We start from the raw sequence: 13,065 nt of genomic DNA, 5'->3' as shown, positions 1-13,065 counted from the left end.
TTCCAATCAAGGGCCTGTAGCGTTCACTTCCAGCACATCTCTGGACTCTTTCCATGTGGCTTGATCCCCTGTGCTGACACCCTGGTCCAGGTTCCACCACCTCTCTCGGACTATGCCAACAGTTTCCTAAACAGGTCTTCACCTCTCCGGTCCATGGGCCACCCTGCAGCCTCAGTGACCATGCAATGGAGGCAGGCCATCACAGCCCTCCCTGAATACAGATTCCTCAGCTGTTTCCAAGGTCCCTCCCAACATGCCCCAGCCCCTGAGAAGCACTTTTGCTTGGAGCATTCTGCCTCCTTCTCTTCACCTGGTTAACCCCTACTTATCTTACAGTTCTCCGCGTAGCTGTCTTTCTCCCTAAAATACTTCCCCTGACTCCCCTCAGCCTCAAAAAGGCTAGCAGGGGTAACGTGTCTTATGAGCCAGTCCACCCATCTCTGGTTTACTCCTCATATCTGGCCTTCTCACCTATGGGTCTAGGAGCCTCATGAGGCCAGGAGCTGTGCCATCTTTATCACCACCAGCCCCGCACCTTGCACGGGCTCCAGTACACAGGAAGAAACTCAGCAAGTATTTAGGGAGCCACTAAACCCAGGTCTCGGGCTCTAGGCCACAATGTCTTGGCAATTCAAGGGAAGAGTGGAGGATGGGGCAACAGCTGGGAGGCTGTCCTTGTGACATTTCCGAACTCTTTCCTGAATGCAGTCCTTGAGTCCCGTTGGTGACTTTCCCCATGCAGACCCCTCATGATGGAGAAAACTACAGAGCGGAGCCGCCCCCTCTGCCTGGTCCGGGCCTGTATTCAGAGCTCGCCAAGATCCCCGCTTGGGGCTTGGCCTGGCCGCTGGCGCCCCAGCACCCTGTGCAGGGCGGCGGTGATCTCGCGGTTGCGCAGGCTGTAGATGAGCGGGTACAGCAGCGGCGTGACGTTGGTGTAGACCAGCGCCAGGGTGCGGTCCAGGCGCGGGGAGTAGCTGGCTCTGGGCCGCACGTACATGAAGGTGGCGCAGCCGTAGTGCAGGAAGGTGACTGTCAGATGCGAGGCGCAGGTGGAGGCGGCCTTGCCCCGGCCTTCAGGGCAGCGCAGGCGGCGCAGGGCAGCGGCGATGGCGCCGTAGGAGGCCAGGATGAGCACCGAGGGCAGCAGCAGCAGCACCAGGCAGGCGCCCAGCAGGGGCAGCTCGTCGGCGTAGCTCCGCGTGCAGGCCAGGTGCAGCAGCGCCGTGATGTCGCAGAAGAAGTGCACCAGCAGGCGGGAGCCACAGAAAGGCAGGTGGAAGACGGCCACCGTGAGCCCCACGGACACCACCAGTCCCCCGAGGCAGCAGGCCAGAGCCAGTCGCGCGCACAGCCCGGGGGTCACCACTGCCGCGTAGCGCAGCGGGTGGCAGATGGCCACGTAGCGGTCATAGGCCATGGCGGCCAGCAGGAAGCACTCGGCCCCGCCCAGAGCCACAAACATCTGCATCTGAAAGGCGCAGCCCAGGAAGGAGATGGGGCTGCCCCTGCGGTGGCCCGGAGGCGTGCTCAGGTCGACCAGGGAGCGGGGCACGACCACCAGCGTGTAGCAGAGCTCGATGGCTGACAGCTGGCACAGGAAGAGCAGCATGGGCTGCCGGCTGGGCATCGAGGCCACGGCCACCAGGATGAGTAGGTTCCCGCCCAGGGTGGCCAGGTGCACCCCCAGCAGCAAAAGGAAGAGCACGGGTCTCAGGTGCGGGAACTCGGAGAAGCCTTGAAGGAGAAAGCCGCAGGGCACGGTGGCATTGCTGGGGCTGTCCATGCACGAGCCCGCCCACAGGCACCTGCGGGAGAGAGTCACAGGAGGGGAGAGCTTGTTGGGTACGCATGCTCTGGCCCTGCGTGTGGAGGAGGAGTCGGGTGGAAGGTAGAGGCTGGACCAGGAATGGTGGCTGCAGAGAGATCGCAACAGTTCGTGGGTCCATTCCCAGTCCACCACTCCCACTCCTTCTCACAAGGAAGTCTTAGTGACTTGTTCAGAAAAATAGTGCAGTTTTTGCCGCCTCCTGGACAAGAATTCCTATAGCTGCTTTCTCAATGTTCTCTTTCAAAAGAAACCTGGATTTTAGCCGGACAAGAATTCCTATAGCTGCTTTCTCAACGTGCTCTTTCAAAAGAAGCCTGCATTTTAGCTCCTTTCCTTGCAATCATCACTCCTGACCTCTACTTACAAAGAATTCATGTGCCTCTATAGTCCAGTTATTATTTTGTGGGTCCTATAGGGCTGTGAGTATTGTGTCTGCTGCAGCCTGAGACATTTCCTTCCCCATGGCAGGAAATGTCTTTAGTTTCCGCTTCTGTCTCCTCCCGCCTTCCCTATTCTGTCATTTCTCAGTTGCCTTCTGTGGTGTATCATAGAATCACAAAAACATAATGCAGGTGAGGGCCTTAGGGATCATCTCATGTAGCTTCATAATTTTAAGGAGGAAAATAAAGTTCGGGTTGGGGGGAAAGGGGATTGTTGAAGGACGGATTGCTCACAGGAAGTTAGGAACAGAATCTGCATTCTGAGGCTGAATCCAGAACTTTCTATGACCCAGGTCCTGAAAAAAGGTCACTCAGGTCAAGGCAATCCATATTTATTTAGTTTTAAGTAGAGACCCAGATCTGTGCCAGGCTCTGGGGCAGGCACTAAGGCAGCAGAACACACTTTGTGAGAAGACTTCCCTGGGTGCATCAGGAACGACATGTCCCTAACATTTTTATTAATGCTTTGTCAACATGAGAAAAGGTGACGTGTATTTGTTCTAACTTGACTTTCAGTTAGCAGTACATTCCAAATTTGCCATCGGAACACAGTTTCATTCTAAGCATTATACGGTGACTCATTTGCAAGTAACATTTGGAAAACAGTGACAGTGTGCAGGTCAGCTGCATTTCTCATAATCTTCCGGGATGGAAGAACCAGGAGGTAGAAAGAGATTTGAGGTCATGCAAGCTGGAGGAGGAGGTTTAATTTTTCCAATAGATACTAATGAGCTATCTCTTTTATTAATTTTTAATTTTAAGTGTAAGCTCAACTATTTGCTCTTAAAATCACTGCTAATCAATGTTGGAAGTGGAATTTCTTCATAGTTGTTATATCCTAGAGTAAAAGAGCAATAAAGCTGGGTCAAAGGGCAACAGGAAAATCAGATGAAAGAACTGGAAGGAATGCAAAGAGTTGGGCTTTTGCTATCTAATACCTTTTTTCTTTCTTTTTGAGACAAAAAAAAAAAAAAAAAAAACCAGTCTCAGACTGTTGCCCAGGCTGGAGTGCAATGGCACTATGATGGTTCACTGCAGCCTTGAACCCCCGGGCTAAAGAAATCCTCCCACTCTGGTCTCCTGAGTAGCTGGGACTACAGGCACACACCACCATACTGAGCTAACATGATGGGGTTTCGCCCTGTTGCCCATACTGGTCTCAAACTACTGAGCTCAAGCAATCCATCTGCCTTGGCCTCCTAAAGTGCTGGGATTACAGATGTGAGCCACTATGCCCTGCAAAATACCTTTTTTTGAGAGGAGAATTCTAAGGGTTTTTATTTCTCTGTGTCACCCTGTGCTCTTCCTCATGGTATCTGAGGGCAGGACTTTCAAATGGATGTTTTCCATTTGAAAGAAGAAGTCTTCCACTAGAAAGAAGACTTTCTAAGGAAAGAGCAGGGTTGGGTTTTGGGTAGGTCTGAGGGAGGTGGATTCATTTCCCATCTGTTTTAGATCATTCACTTTTCAGTTTTTGGCCACCCTTCATGCTACTGAGCAAATGTAACAAACCTGTGTTACGTGCCTCCTCTTTGCCAATTGTTGTTTGCTATGAACACGAGAGAGAGGCCTGGCTATCTTAGAGGATTCCTAAAGTGCCAAGACAGCTCTCTTCTCTCCGCCTCTGCTCTGTCCTCTACTTCTTCCTCTCCATCTCCTTAGAGAAGTGTGATGGGTGCAGGGGAGTGCATAAGAAAAGAAACAGAAACATCGCAGTTCTTCCTCCATGTTCATACCACACAGAAATGTAGATGACAAGCAAGGCCCGTTGATGGCACCAATACCTAGCAGCTCAAGGTACATCATGTTTTAAAAACACTCATGTGGAAGTTAAAACAAGTTGATCTCAGAAGTAAAAAGCAGAAAAGAGGATAGTAGAGGCTGGGAATGGTAGGGGGAAGGGGGCTAGGGACAGATCCTTTGTTAAAGGATACAAAATTACTGCTAGATAGAATTTCTTATGTTCTATAGCATTGGAGGATGACTGTGATTAACAATTTTATATAGTTTCAAATAGTTGGAAGGAGGATATTGAAGGTTTGCAATGCAAAGAAATGATACATGCTTGAGATGATGGATATACAATATCACTATACATTATACGTTTCAAAACGTCACTAAGTTCTCCATAAATATGTGTAATTATTATTTGTTAGCTACACGATAAAATTTAAAAAATCAAGGTGCTGTGAAGCAAGTCAAAGTGGCTAATTAAATGGAAAAGAGACTAAGGGGTGTTTTTGCTCTTAGAGTTTTTAGGAGGAATTGTCACAAATTCTAGGAATGCATGTTCAAGAATCTTTTCTCTGGGAGAGGGAGCGAGAACAGATACTTTCAAAGCTTCAGTGATTCAAATCCAACTCTACCCTTGCAGGAGAAGCTACAGAGAGAGAAGGAAACACCACAAGGCCTGCCTAAGCCACCTTCCTCCCCCAGGGAGAGGACAGATGTTCTCACTCTTCTGAGTGACGAATAACATCAGCCATAACAGCTAACATTTAAGAGAGTGCCAGGCAATGCTCACAAGGACTTTGCAAATTTAATTTACTTATTCTTAGTGACAGCGCAATAAGGTAAGTGGACTCTCTGCATACCCACGTTATAGATGAGGAAATTGAGGCCTAAGGAAATGAAACATCATGTAGCTAATTAACGGTAGGGCCAGATTTATACCCAAGCAATCTAGTCCCCAATAGTCCATAGTCTTATCCATATATCGTCGCCCTTATTTATACTTTTTCCAAAACTTCCTTCCCTCATGAGATATATCTTACCCTTTTTTTCATATCTCCCACCTTCTGCAGAAGAGAAATTACCCACAGTCTGTAGGCATTTCTGTCCTCAGATTTCCCTTTGTTGACATTTTTCTTGAGGACATGTAGATGTGAGCAGCAATGCAGATAATCTAAGATAGCAAATCTAAAAATAATTTCTCCTTAGCTTTGACATTCATTGCTGCTATTGTTATTGTTCCGGCAGATTCACTTTTTTAATTGGATAAGACTCCATGGAGCACCCACAGAGTCATGGCTGGCTGGTTGCCCAGGACATCTGGATGTGGCTGAGAGCCTCGCTGGGCTGGAGACGCAGATCTGGGATTTGATTTTTTGCTGTATAGAATAATTAAAATGATCTGCAATCATGATGTTTTTAATCGACCATTTCAACAGTTAGTGGAAGCACCCCTAATGGGTGGATGTGAGATGGGAGACGTGAGACCGGTCAGTCAGCCCCTTTCAGGTTTTGAGGATTCCATAGAATGCTGAACTGGAATGGAGCTTAAAGGTCAAACATTCTAGGCCTTCATGTGAGGTCCAGAGATGTCACTAATCAGACTTGAATCTCACCATGGTCTTTTAGCAGCAAAACTGGATTAGAGCCTGGTTCTCATACTTCTGGCTGAATGGTTCTATTTCTGTAAGAATTGTCTTCCAGAGTAGACCTGAGCTTACTGATCTGGTATTGTAGTTTACAAAAGCACCAAAGGAGGGGTCACAGCAGAATTTTATCATTGTCCTATAATATTTTAGGATAAAATTGTATCATTTCCCTGATCTTGTAAGAAGTTAAACTTAGAAGATTATGAATATGCCTGGATTTCTTAGCCTCATTTAATAACTCTTCATGGGCTTCGGGTCTATGAATTTACATAAGTTATTCTGGAACCCATTTTTATCCAGTGCTTCCTTTTAGGAATAACACACTATACATTCATTTATTTATTTTTTTATTTTGTTTAGCCTTAGTCCTTAGTGAAGTAAAAGGAGTCTCCATAGTTTATATTTCTACTTTGTTGTTTATAGTTTATATTTCTGCTTTGTTGTTTTCTGAATGCTTGATTTGGGGAAGGGGCAAGGTAATAAACTCTTCCAAAGCCTCAGACTCCTCACTGATTCAATGGGGGGTAACAAAAGAGAGGCTTGATGATGATTCCATGGAAATAACATGTACACATTTCTGGTACAGACCTGATACATAGTAGGTGCACAAAAACACTGAAAGCATTTGTGCTTTTATCGTTTATTACTTGACAGGCTTAGGTCATATTTTCTCTGAGTATTCATCCTCCCACTGTGGAACTCTCTGTAAGTGTGCTGTTTCAGGGGATTTCCTAGTGACTTTTCTCTTTCTGAGGTGCAAGAAACAAAGTGAGTGTATTCTGGGTGTAGGAACCTTATGGGGAGATGAGTAGACATAGATGTAGGGAAGTCTGTCTGTCTGACTATCTGTCTGTCTATCTTCTATCTATCCCCCTATTTCTATTCTTTCCACTTTTTTATCCTCTTACACTTCCTACTGTCTTTCTGAGACTGTACAGGCTATGGAAGAAGACATCACTAGATTAAAATCCTGGCTTAATCACTTATGTGCCACATTGAATTTCGTTGATGTACTCAATTTCCCTGATCCTCAGTCTCTATATCTAAATGGAGATAATGACGCCTAATTCACAGCATTGCTGTGAGAATCAGGCATATTATAAAGATAGCCCATTACACAGTGCCAGGCACAAAGAAGCTAACAAAAGGTGGTTTCTAATCATTTCATGTGACAACTCTCACTTCTACAATGTCATGTCAGTCTTTGTGCTCCCTTTGCATAGTAGCTGACAACTGCAATTACTGTAATGCCTCCTTTCCCTACATCATACAGGCCTTTTCCTTGGATTATGACAGATAACCTGAAAATCATTAATTTACATATATTTGCATTATATATGTTATATTCAAATTTGTTTTATAAAATAAAATATTTTGAAATAAAACTCATTTACTTTTTTTTTTTTTTTTTTTTTTTTTTTTTTTGTTGCTGTCATGCAAACTTCCACATATTTTAGTGTTTTTTTTTCCTCATCAATTTGGTAATTCCTTTACTGAAAGGAGCTAAATGTCATCTTTGGATTTATCGATTTCTTTGTGTTGTCCCTCCCCAACCTTTTATAATCTCAGCCTCCATCCCTGGGATATGTGTTATTTGCCTGCATGGTGTTTCTGTCTTGTGAGCCAGTTCCTTTTACATGATAAAGCCGCCTACTGAATCTGTGATGACTAAATTTGGTATGAGATCTTGTCAAGGTCTTTTGAAAGTCTAAATAGAAGAGACCCTCTGTTAGTTTCTTGTTAGCTTCTTTCTCTCTCAAAAGCATTTAACAATTAACGGATTCAATAGGGAATGTTTCCCTTACACAAACATTCTTGCTTTTCCCCCTTTATGGTGTTTTCTGAAGTGTTTAGTGATTCTGCATGTTATACAAATGAGATATCCTGGGTAGTTGTGGCATCGGCCCTGGAGCCCTTCTTTAACATGATGGTTATATGGTCAGTCTTTTAGTCTGCTAGTTCTGGGTCAATATGCGACCTTTGTTTTTGCCTTTTGACCAACATGTTCCCCTCAAGCTTCCGGACAAGTCATAATTACCAGTCCCGACAATATGTGTACCTGTGTTTAGACCTCCTGAATAGTTGCCACTGTTAGTTTTCTTTTCTGCAAAGTCGATGGTGGGATCAGGGCTTGGAGGAAAGCATCATTTCAGGCTCCCTGTTCTCTTTCATTTTCATCTGGAGAAGAGCTTTGATCCAGGAAAATCTAGGAGTCCTGCTGATATTAGAGCTGACTTTGATACTTAAAAAAAAAATTCCCTACTTCAATGAGGCAGCACCCGTTTTAACTAATGTCTGTCACTCAGGCTTCTGCCAGAGGACGAGGGATAAGCTTCAAAAATGAGGACTTTAATGTTCCACATCAAAATTATCTGGTGGAGAGACTGTCCCAGTTCTGGTGCTGTGAAGGTCAACTTCATCACACACAAATGTATGATATTGTACTTTCACATTCTGAAAACGACCCTAGGGCTGAGGATTAGTTACTTTATCTACTTGAAAAATATTAGCGTTTAATAGGGAAGCCAGTTTGTTTTCAAAATTTGTTTCTAAAAATAACTATCATTTTCCATGAAGTTGGTTTTAGTCAGCTTGAACATACTTTAAACTTCTGAACATCATTTCATGCTACAAAACAGCAAGAGATCTCCCTCAAAAACCCAGCAAGACCCTCCTTCTAAAAGATGTTTTTCTGTTTCTTGCTGGCCATGGACTGAGAGCTGGAATGAAGTACCAGGGCAAGGGAGCTGCTTGGATGAGGAAACCAAGGCTATCTCAGCACTGCCAAGATGTTTTCATGATTCATCAAAATGTAAAAGAAAACACGGTGAGAGAAACACTGTTGATCTCCCAGGCAAGCCACTTTCCAGGAATGTGGCTGATTATTTTCAAATGCTGCAACAGAAAGTTGCAGGCCCCTTGGAAAATCTGTCACCCCTGAGAGTGATGCGAGTGATTTTGTGATTTTGGCTTCGGGAGTTCTTTTTTTTTTTTTTTTTTTTTTTTGAGACGGAGTCTCACGCTGTTGCCCAGGCTGGAGTGCAGTGGCGCGATCTCGGCTCACTGCAAGCTCCGCCTCCCGGGTTCCCGCCATTCTCCTGCCTCAGCCTCCTGAGTAGCTGGGACTACAGGCGCCCGCCACCGCGCCCGGCTAATTTTTTGTATTTTTTTAGTAGAGACGGGGTTTCACTGTGGTCTCGATCTCCTGACCTTGTGATCCGCCCGCCTCGGCCTCCCAAAGTGCTGGGATTACAGGCTTGAGGGGAGTTCTTTACAATGGGATCATTTCCCTGCCATCCAATTGCCTGCCTTAGGGTTTCCAGAATGGATCCCTGTGGTTGCTGATAAAGAGCACTCAGTGACTAAATGATTCAGGAGGCCCGAGGCTGGGCTTTGAGGGGGGCCCAGTCTCTTCAGTGGGGAGTCTTTTCAGTGGTGGACCCTGTTATTGATGTGGTCTGGGGCCTGGGGATTTTGTTCTTTGACCAAGGAATGTTGAGGTAATACATGGAGCCTTTCCTTCCTAGGCTTTGTCTGAGGTCAAATATTTGTTCTCCCATGGAGCTAAAAAATAATCAAGGATATCATCTTCTTGAATATTCTCTATTCTGCTTCTAAGAGTTGAAGAAATAATATTTTCCTCAATTCTATTTTTACAGATTATTCTATAGAAACAACACATCACTGGATGCCTCTCGCCATGCAATCCTCTGTGCACTTGAGAAGAAGACAAGACTTTCCTATTTTTAGATGGGAAAGCTGAGGCAAAACGGATGCACTTGGGCAAAATCATTTGATAAAAATGGAAGCAGAACCTCCAAGTCCTGGCATCGGTAGCTGCCTCATGTTCCTCCCACCTCACTCCACCTCAGTGTACCCGCGACTGGAGGTGCCACAGGCTGGAGCACACAAAACACTGTGTGCTTCGTGATTTCTGATGTGGGGTGCCAGATCCGGTGGAAGGAAGGTGGCTGCGTGGGAACAGATGCTCGTGTCACAAGGAGTTGTCTCTTGTGGGCAAAGCAAGCTGGAAAGTGTTTTGATTTCTTTATTTTCATGCTCTACTCTTGGTGCTTCCTTCTCCTCTGCCCACCAATCCCCCCAGTGCCAGGCTTCTCCTTACCTGGGTGCAGAGAGGGGAACAACTTGGAGGTGGGCGGAGAGGAGACTCAGTTCATGGTACTTGGAGGTGGGAGAGCTCCCAGGCAAAACAGAGAGGAGACTGTGGAGATGCCGTGGGCAGGTGGGGAGGAGAGGGAGAGCTTGAACAGTGAAAAACAAGAGATGGAGAGGCTGGGAGGAGGGTGAGCAGCCAAAGTGGGGATTTCCACAGTAGCTTCTGATGAGCTGTGTCTGGTCAGAACTATAACCTTAGCTTGCTTTATTTCCCTGGAGGGGTGGGGAGATAGGAAGGAGAGGAGTACACTAGTCTCTTCCAAAGGGAGGGCCAGAGCAAAAGCATCCTGTGATTAATTACTCACCACAAAATCCCTCCTCAAGGTTGGAGACCTAGGAGGGGCTTGGCACACAGACAACTCCTCTGCAGCTGTCCAAAGAAAAACAGCTCTTCCCATCTCAAGCTGCCCACCTGCCCAGTGTGCTGTCTGTCCCACAGGTGACACACTTTCCCTAGAGTGCTTCTTGCTTCTCTCACAGCAATTCCCATTTTGCGTGCTGGACCAGGCGGCCCCCTCCAGATCCCATGGTGAAGTATCAGGTGCCGACAGGTCTAAGACGTCTTCATTCGTTCAATGGCTAGAGTAGGGAGCTGGCTGTTTAGATGCATGAATGCATTCCCTAACTCTCACATGTGTGCAGGAAACTGCCGTAGGAAGCCTGCACCAGTGGATTGCAGATCCCCTCAAGTTTGAGAGCTTAAGGCATGCTTTTGAGTGTGTGATTATGATCCTGCCTGTGTATATTTATGTCAGAATCATAGAACTCTAGAGGTCATCTGTTTTAATTAATTAACTCATTGATTGATTAACAAATGCTTATTGAGTACCTACTATGTGTCAGACTGTGATCTGGATACTGAGGCACAGATCAGTAAGCAAAACAGACCAAAAGCTCTGTCTTCATGAAGCTTATATTCTACAGAGAAGAGATACACCATCATCAAATTAAGTCAATTATGCAGCATATTAGAAAGTGATAAGTCCAGTGGGGAAAAATAAAGGAGGATAATGGTGAATGTGAGGGGCGGCATGCAATTTTAAATAGAATGTTTGAGGAAGGCTTTCACGGGAAAGTGGTATTTGGTGCAAAACGTGAAGGAGGTAAAGAGGTGAATTATTTGGCTATGTGGGGGATGGACATTCCAGGTGGAAGAATTAGCTAGTCGAGGCTCTGAGCAGGGAGCAGATCTGGCGTGTTGCCATCCCAGCAAGGAGGCCAGTGTGGCTCTGGTGGAGGGAGTGAGGATGGAATTGCGGCAGGTGAGTCCAGAAGAGTGATAATGGACAGCCAGTTGGGGGTGCCTTCCAGGTGATTGTGGGAACTTGGCTTTATTCTGAGTGTGATGGGGAGCCACGTGAGGCTTTCAGGACACGATGGTTAAAAAAAGGATGATGCTGATTGCTGTGTTGGGAACAGACTGTATGGGACCAGTTAAAAGTGAAGCAGTCAGTCTCACAATAATTCGGGTGAAGGAAAATGTGACTTGAATCAGATTCGCTGTAGAAGTGGTGAGATCTAAGTGGATTCTGGATATAATAAAAATATAGAGCCAGCAGGATTTCCTGATGGATTAGCTAAGGAGTGTAAAGAAAGAGAGGAGTCAGAGTGACTTTTTCCCCTGAGCAACAGAAAGTAGAGAGGTATCATTTCCTGAAAGGAGGAAAGCCTCAGGTGGAGAAAGTTTTAGAGGAGGTAAGATCAGAGGTTTAGTGCAAGACATGCTAAGTTTGAGATGTCTATTAGATACCCAAATGGATCTGTCTAATGGGTATTTGGGCAGATCCACTTAGACATCTGTCTCAATGGACATGTGATCTACATGTAGTTCACAGGATAAGTCCAGTTTAGAGGCACACATTTGAAGTCATCAAATGTAGGTGGCATTTAAAGTGATAAAACTGGACTGAGTGCAGTGGCTAACACCTGTAATCCCTGCACTTTGGGAGACCAAGTCAGGTGGATCACTTGAGGTCAGGGGTTTGAGACCAGTCTGGCCAACATGGTGAAACCCTGTCTCTACTAAAAATACAAAAAATTAGCCAGGCGTGGTGGCGCATGCCTGTAATCTCAGCCTTTTGGGAGGCTGAGGCAGGAGAATTGCATGAACCCAGGAGGCAGAGGTTGCAGTGAGCAAGATCGTGCCACTGCACTCCAGCCTGGGTGACAGAGTTAGACTCTGTCTCAAAAAAAAGTAAAAATAAATAAAAATAAAAAATAAAGTTATAAAACTGGAGGAGATCACTATGAGACTGAGGATAGCTAGAGAAAGAAGGGGTCCAGAAGGTTATCCCTGCTGTGCTCCAAGGTGCTGAGTTTGGATAGATGAGACAAAACGAGAAACAGAGACCCTGGGAGAGTCTCTGGTCTCAGTTTTTCCGCTGAGCAAACCATAGGCTTGTGTTCTGCCTATCTCCCACTTTGCACATGTACAGCATTGTAGAATATTTACATGGAAAAGGATTCTATCGTATAGTAGAGTGACGTCCCCTATTGATAATAAACAATTATGTCAGTCCCTACACAACTCTATGCTAAAGGTGATGGGGAGGGTTTATGGGCAGCTGAGGATCCTACTTTTTTCCATCTCCCCAAACCCCTAGAAGAAGGTAAGGGTTGGAACAAAATTCTGGGTTGTAAAATTCTAGGGTTTTATGCGGTCTTATCTTACATTTCCTTTTTTTTGGCTATGTATACTTTCAGAAAGAATTTACCTCGCCTAAGCCTTAGATCACATGACTAAAATATAACAATAGTAATGCCCGCTGTGTCTAATTGGCAGGTTGTTTTGAGATTTTAAATGAGATCTATTTATGAAAACATGTTGTTAATCCTAAAGCACCACACCAATATTACCTATTATATTGTAGAGCCATGATCAATACAATTTCCAATATAGAAGTCCCTCTCAACTTTTCCTGGGACTGAGCTTTCAGGACATAGAGTTCCTTCCCCTTCTCATTCTTTTTCTGCACATAGTCTCCCTGTAAAGTGAAAACCAGCTGAGAAAAGATTTGGTCTGGACAGGCCTCCTTGGTGATTAAGAGTCACAAATGTGATGATATCATTCACAAACAGCAGTGTAGTCATGGTTCAGAATTTTGGAAACAGTGCCAGGAGGATCTTGGACATAATTTTCAGGATGTATAAGCCCTGAACTAAAGCAAAGTTTACCAGTGCCAAGAGCTGGACGTTTTCTTCTTCATGTTTTCTTTGGCTGGAGGCTGGCTTTAGTTCA

At 45.4% G+C, this 13,065-nt stretch overlaps 1 protein-coding gene across 1 annotated transcript; it reads right to left on the bottom strand.

Annotated features, from left to right (window-relative positions):
• Positions 1-732: 732 nt before the first annotated feature.
• On the bottom strand, positions 733-1,975 carry LOC105471176 (olfactory receptor 10AC1). Its single transcript, XM_011723528.3, has one exon. The coding sequence runs from the start codon at positions 1,784-1,786 to the stop codon at positions 806-808; it is 981 nt and encodes a 326-aa protein (XP_011721830.1). The 5' UTR covers positions 1,787-1,975; the 3' UTR covers positions 733-805.
• Between the last annotated feature and the right edge of the window lie 11,090 nt (positions 1,976-13,065).

The sequence above is a fragment of the Macaca nemestrina genome, chromosome 4, assembly GCF_043159975.1.
Source record: "Macaca nemestrina isolate mMacNem1 chromosome 4, mMacNem.hap1, whole genome shotgun sequence".
Classification (NCBI taxonomy): Eukaryota; Metazoa; Chordata; class Mammalia; order Primates; family Cercopithecidae; genus Macaca; species Macaca nemestrina.
The sequence above is the reverse complement of the archived record's forward strand: the minus strand, read 5'-3'. Positions and strand labels throughout refer to the sequence as shown.

Coding starts and splice junctions, on each gene's coding strand:
- LOC105471176 (XM_011723528.3), bottom strand. CDS start 1,786: ATGGACAGCCCCAGCAATGCCACCGTGCCCTGCGGCTTTCTCCTTCAA.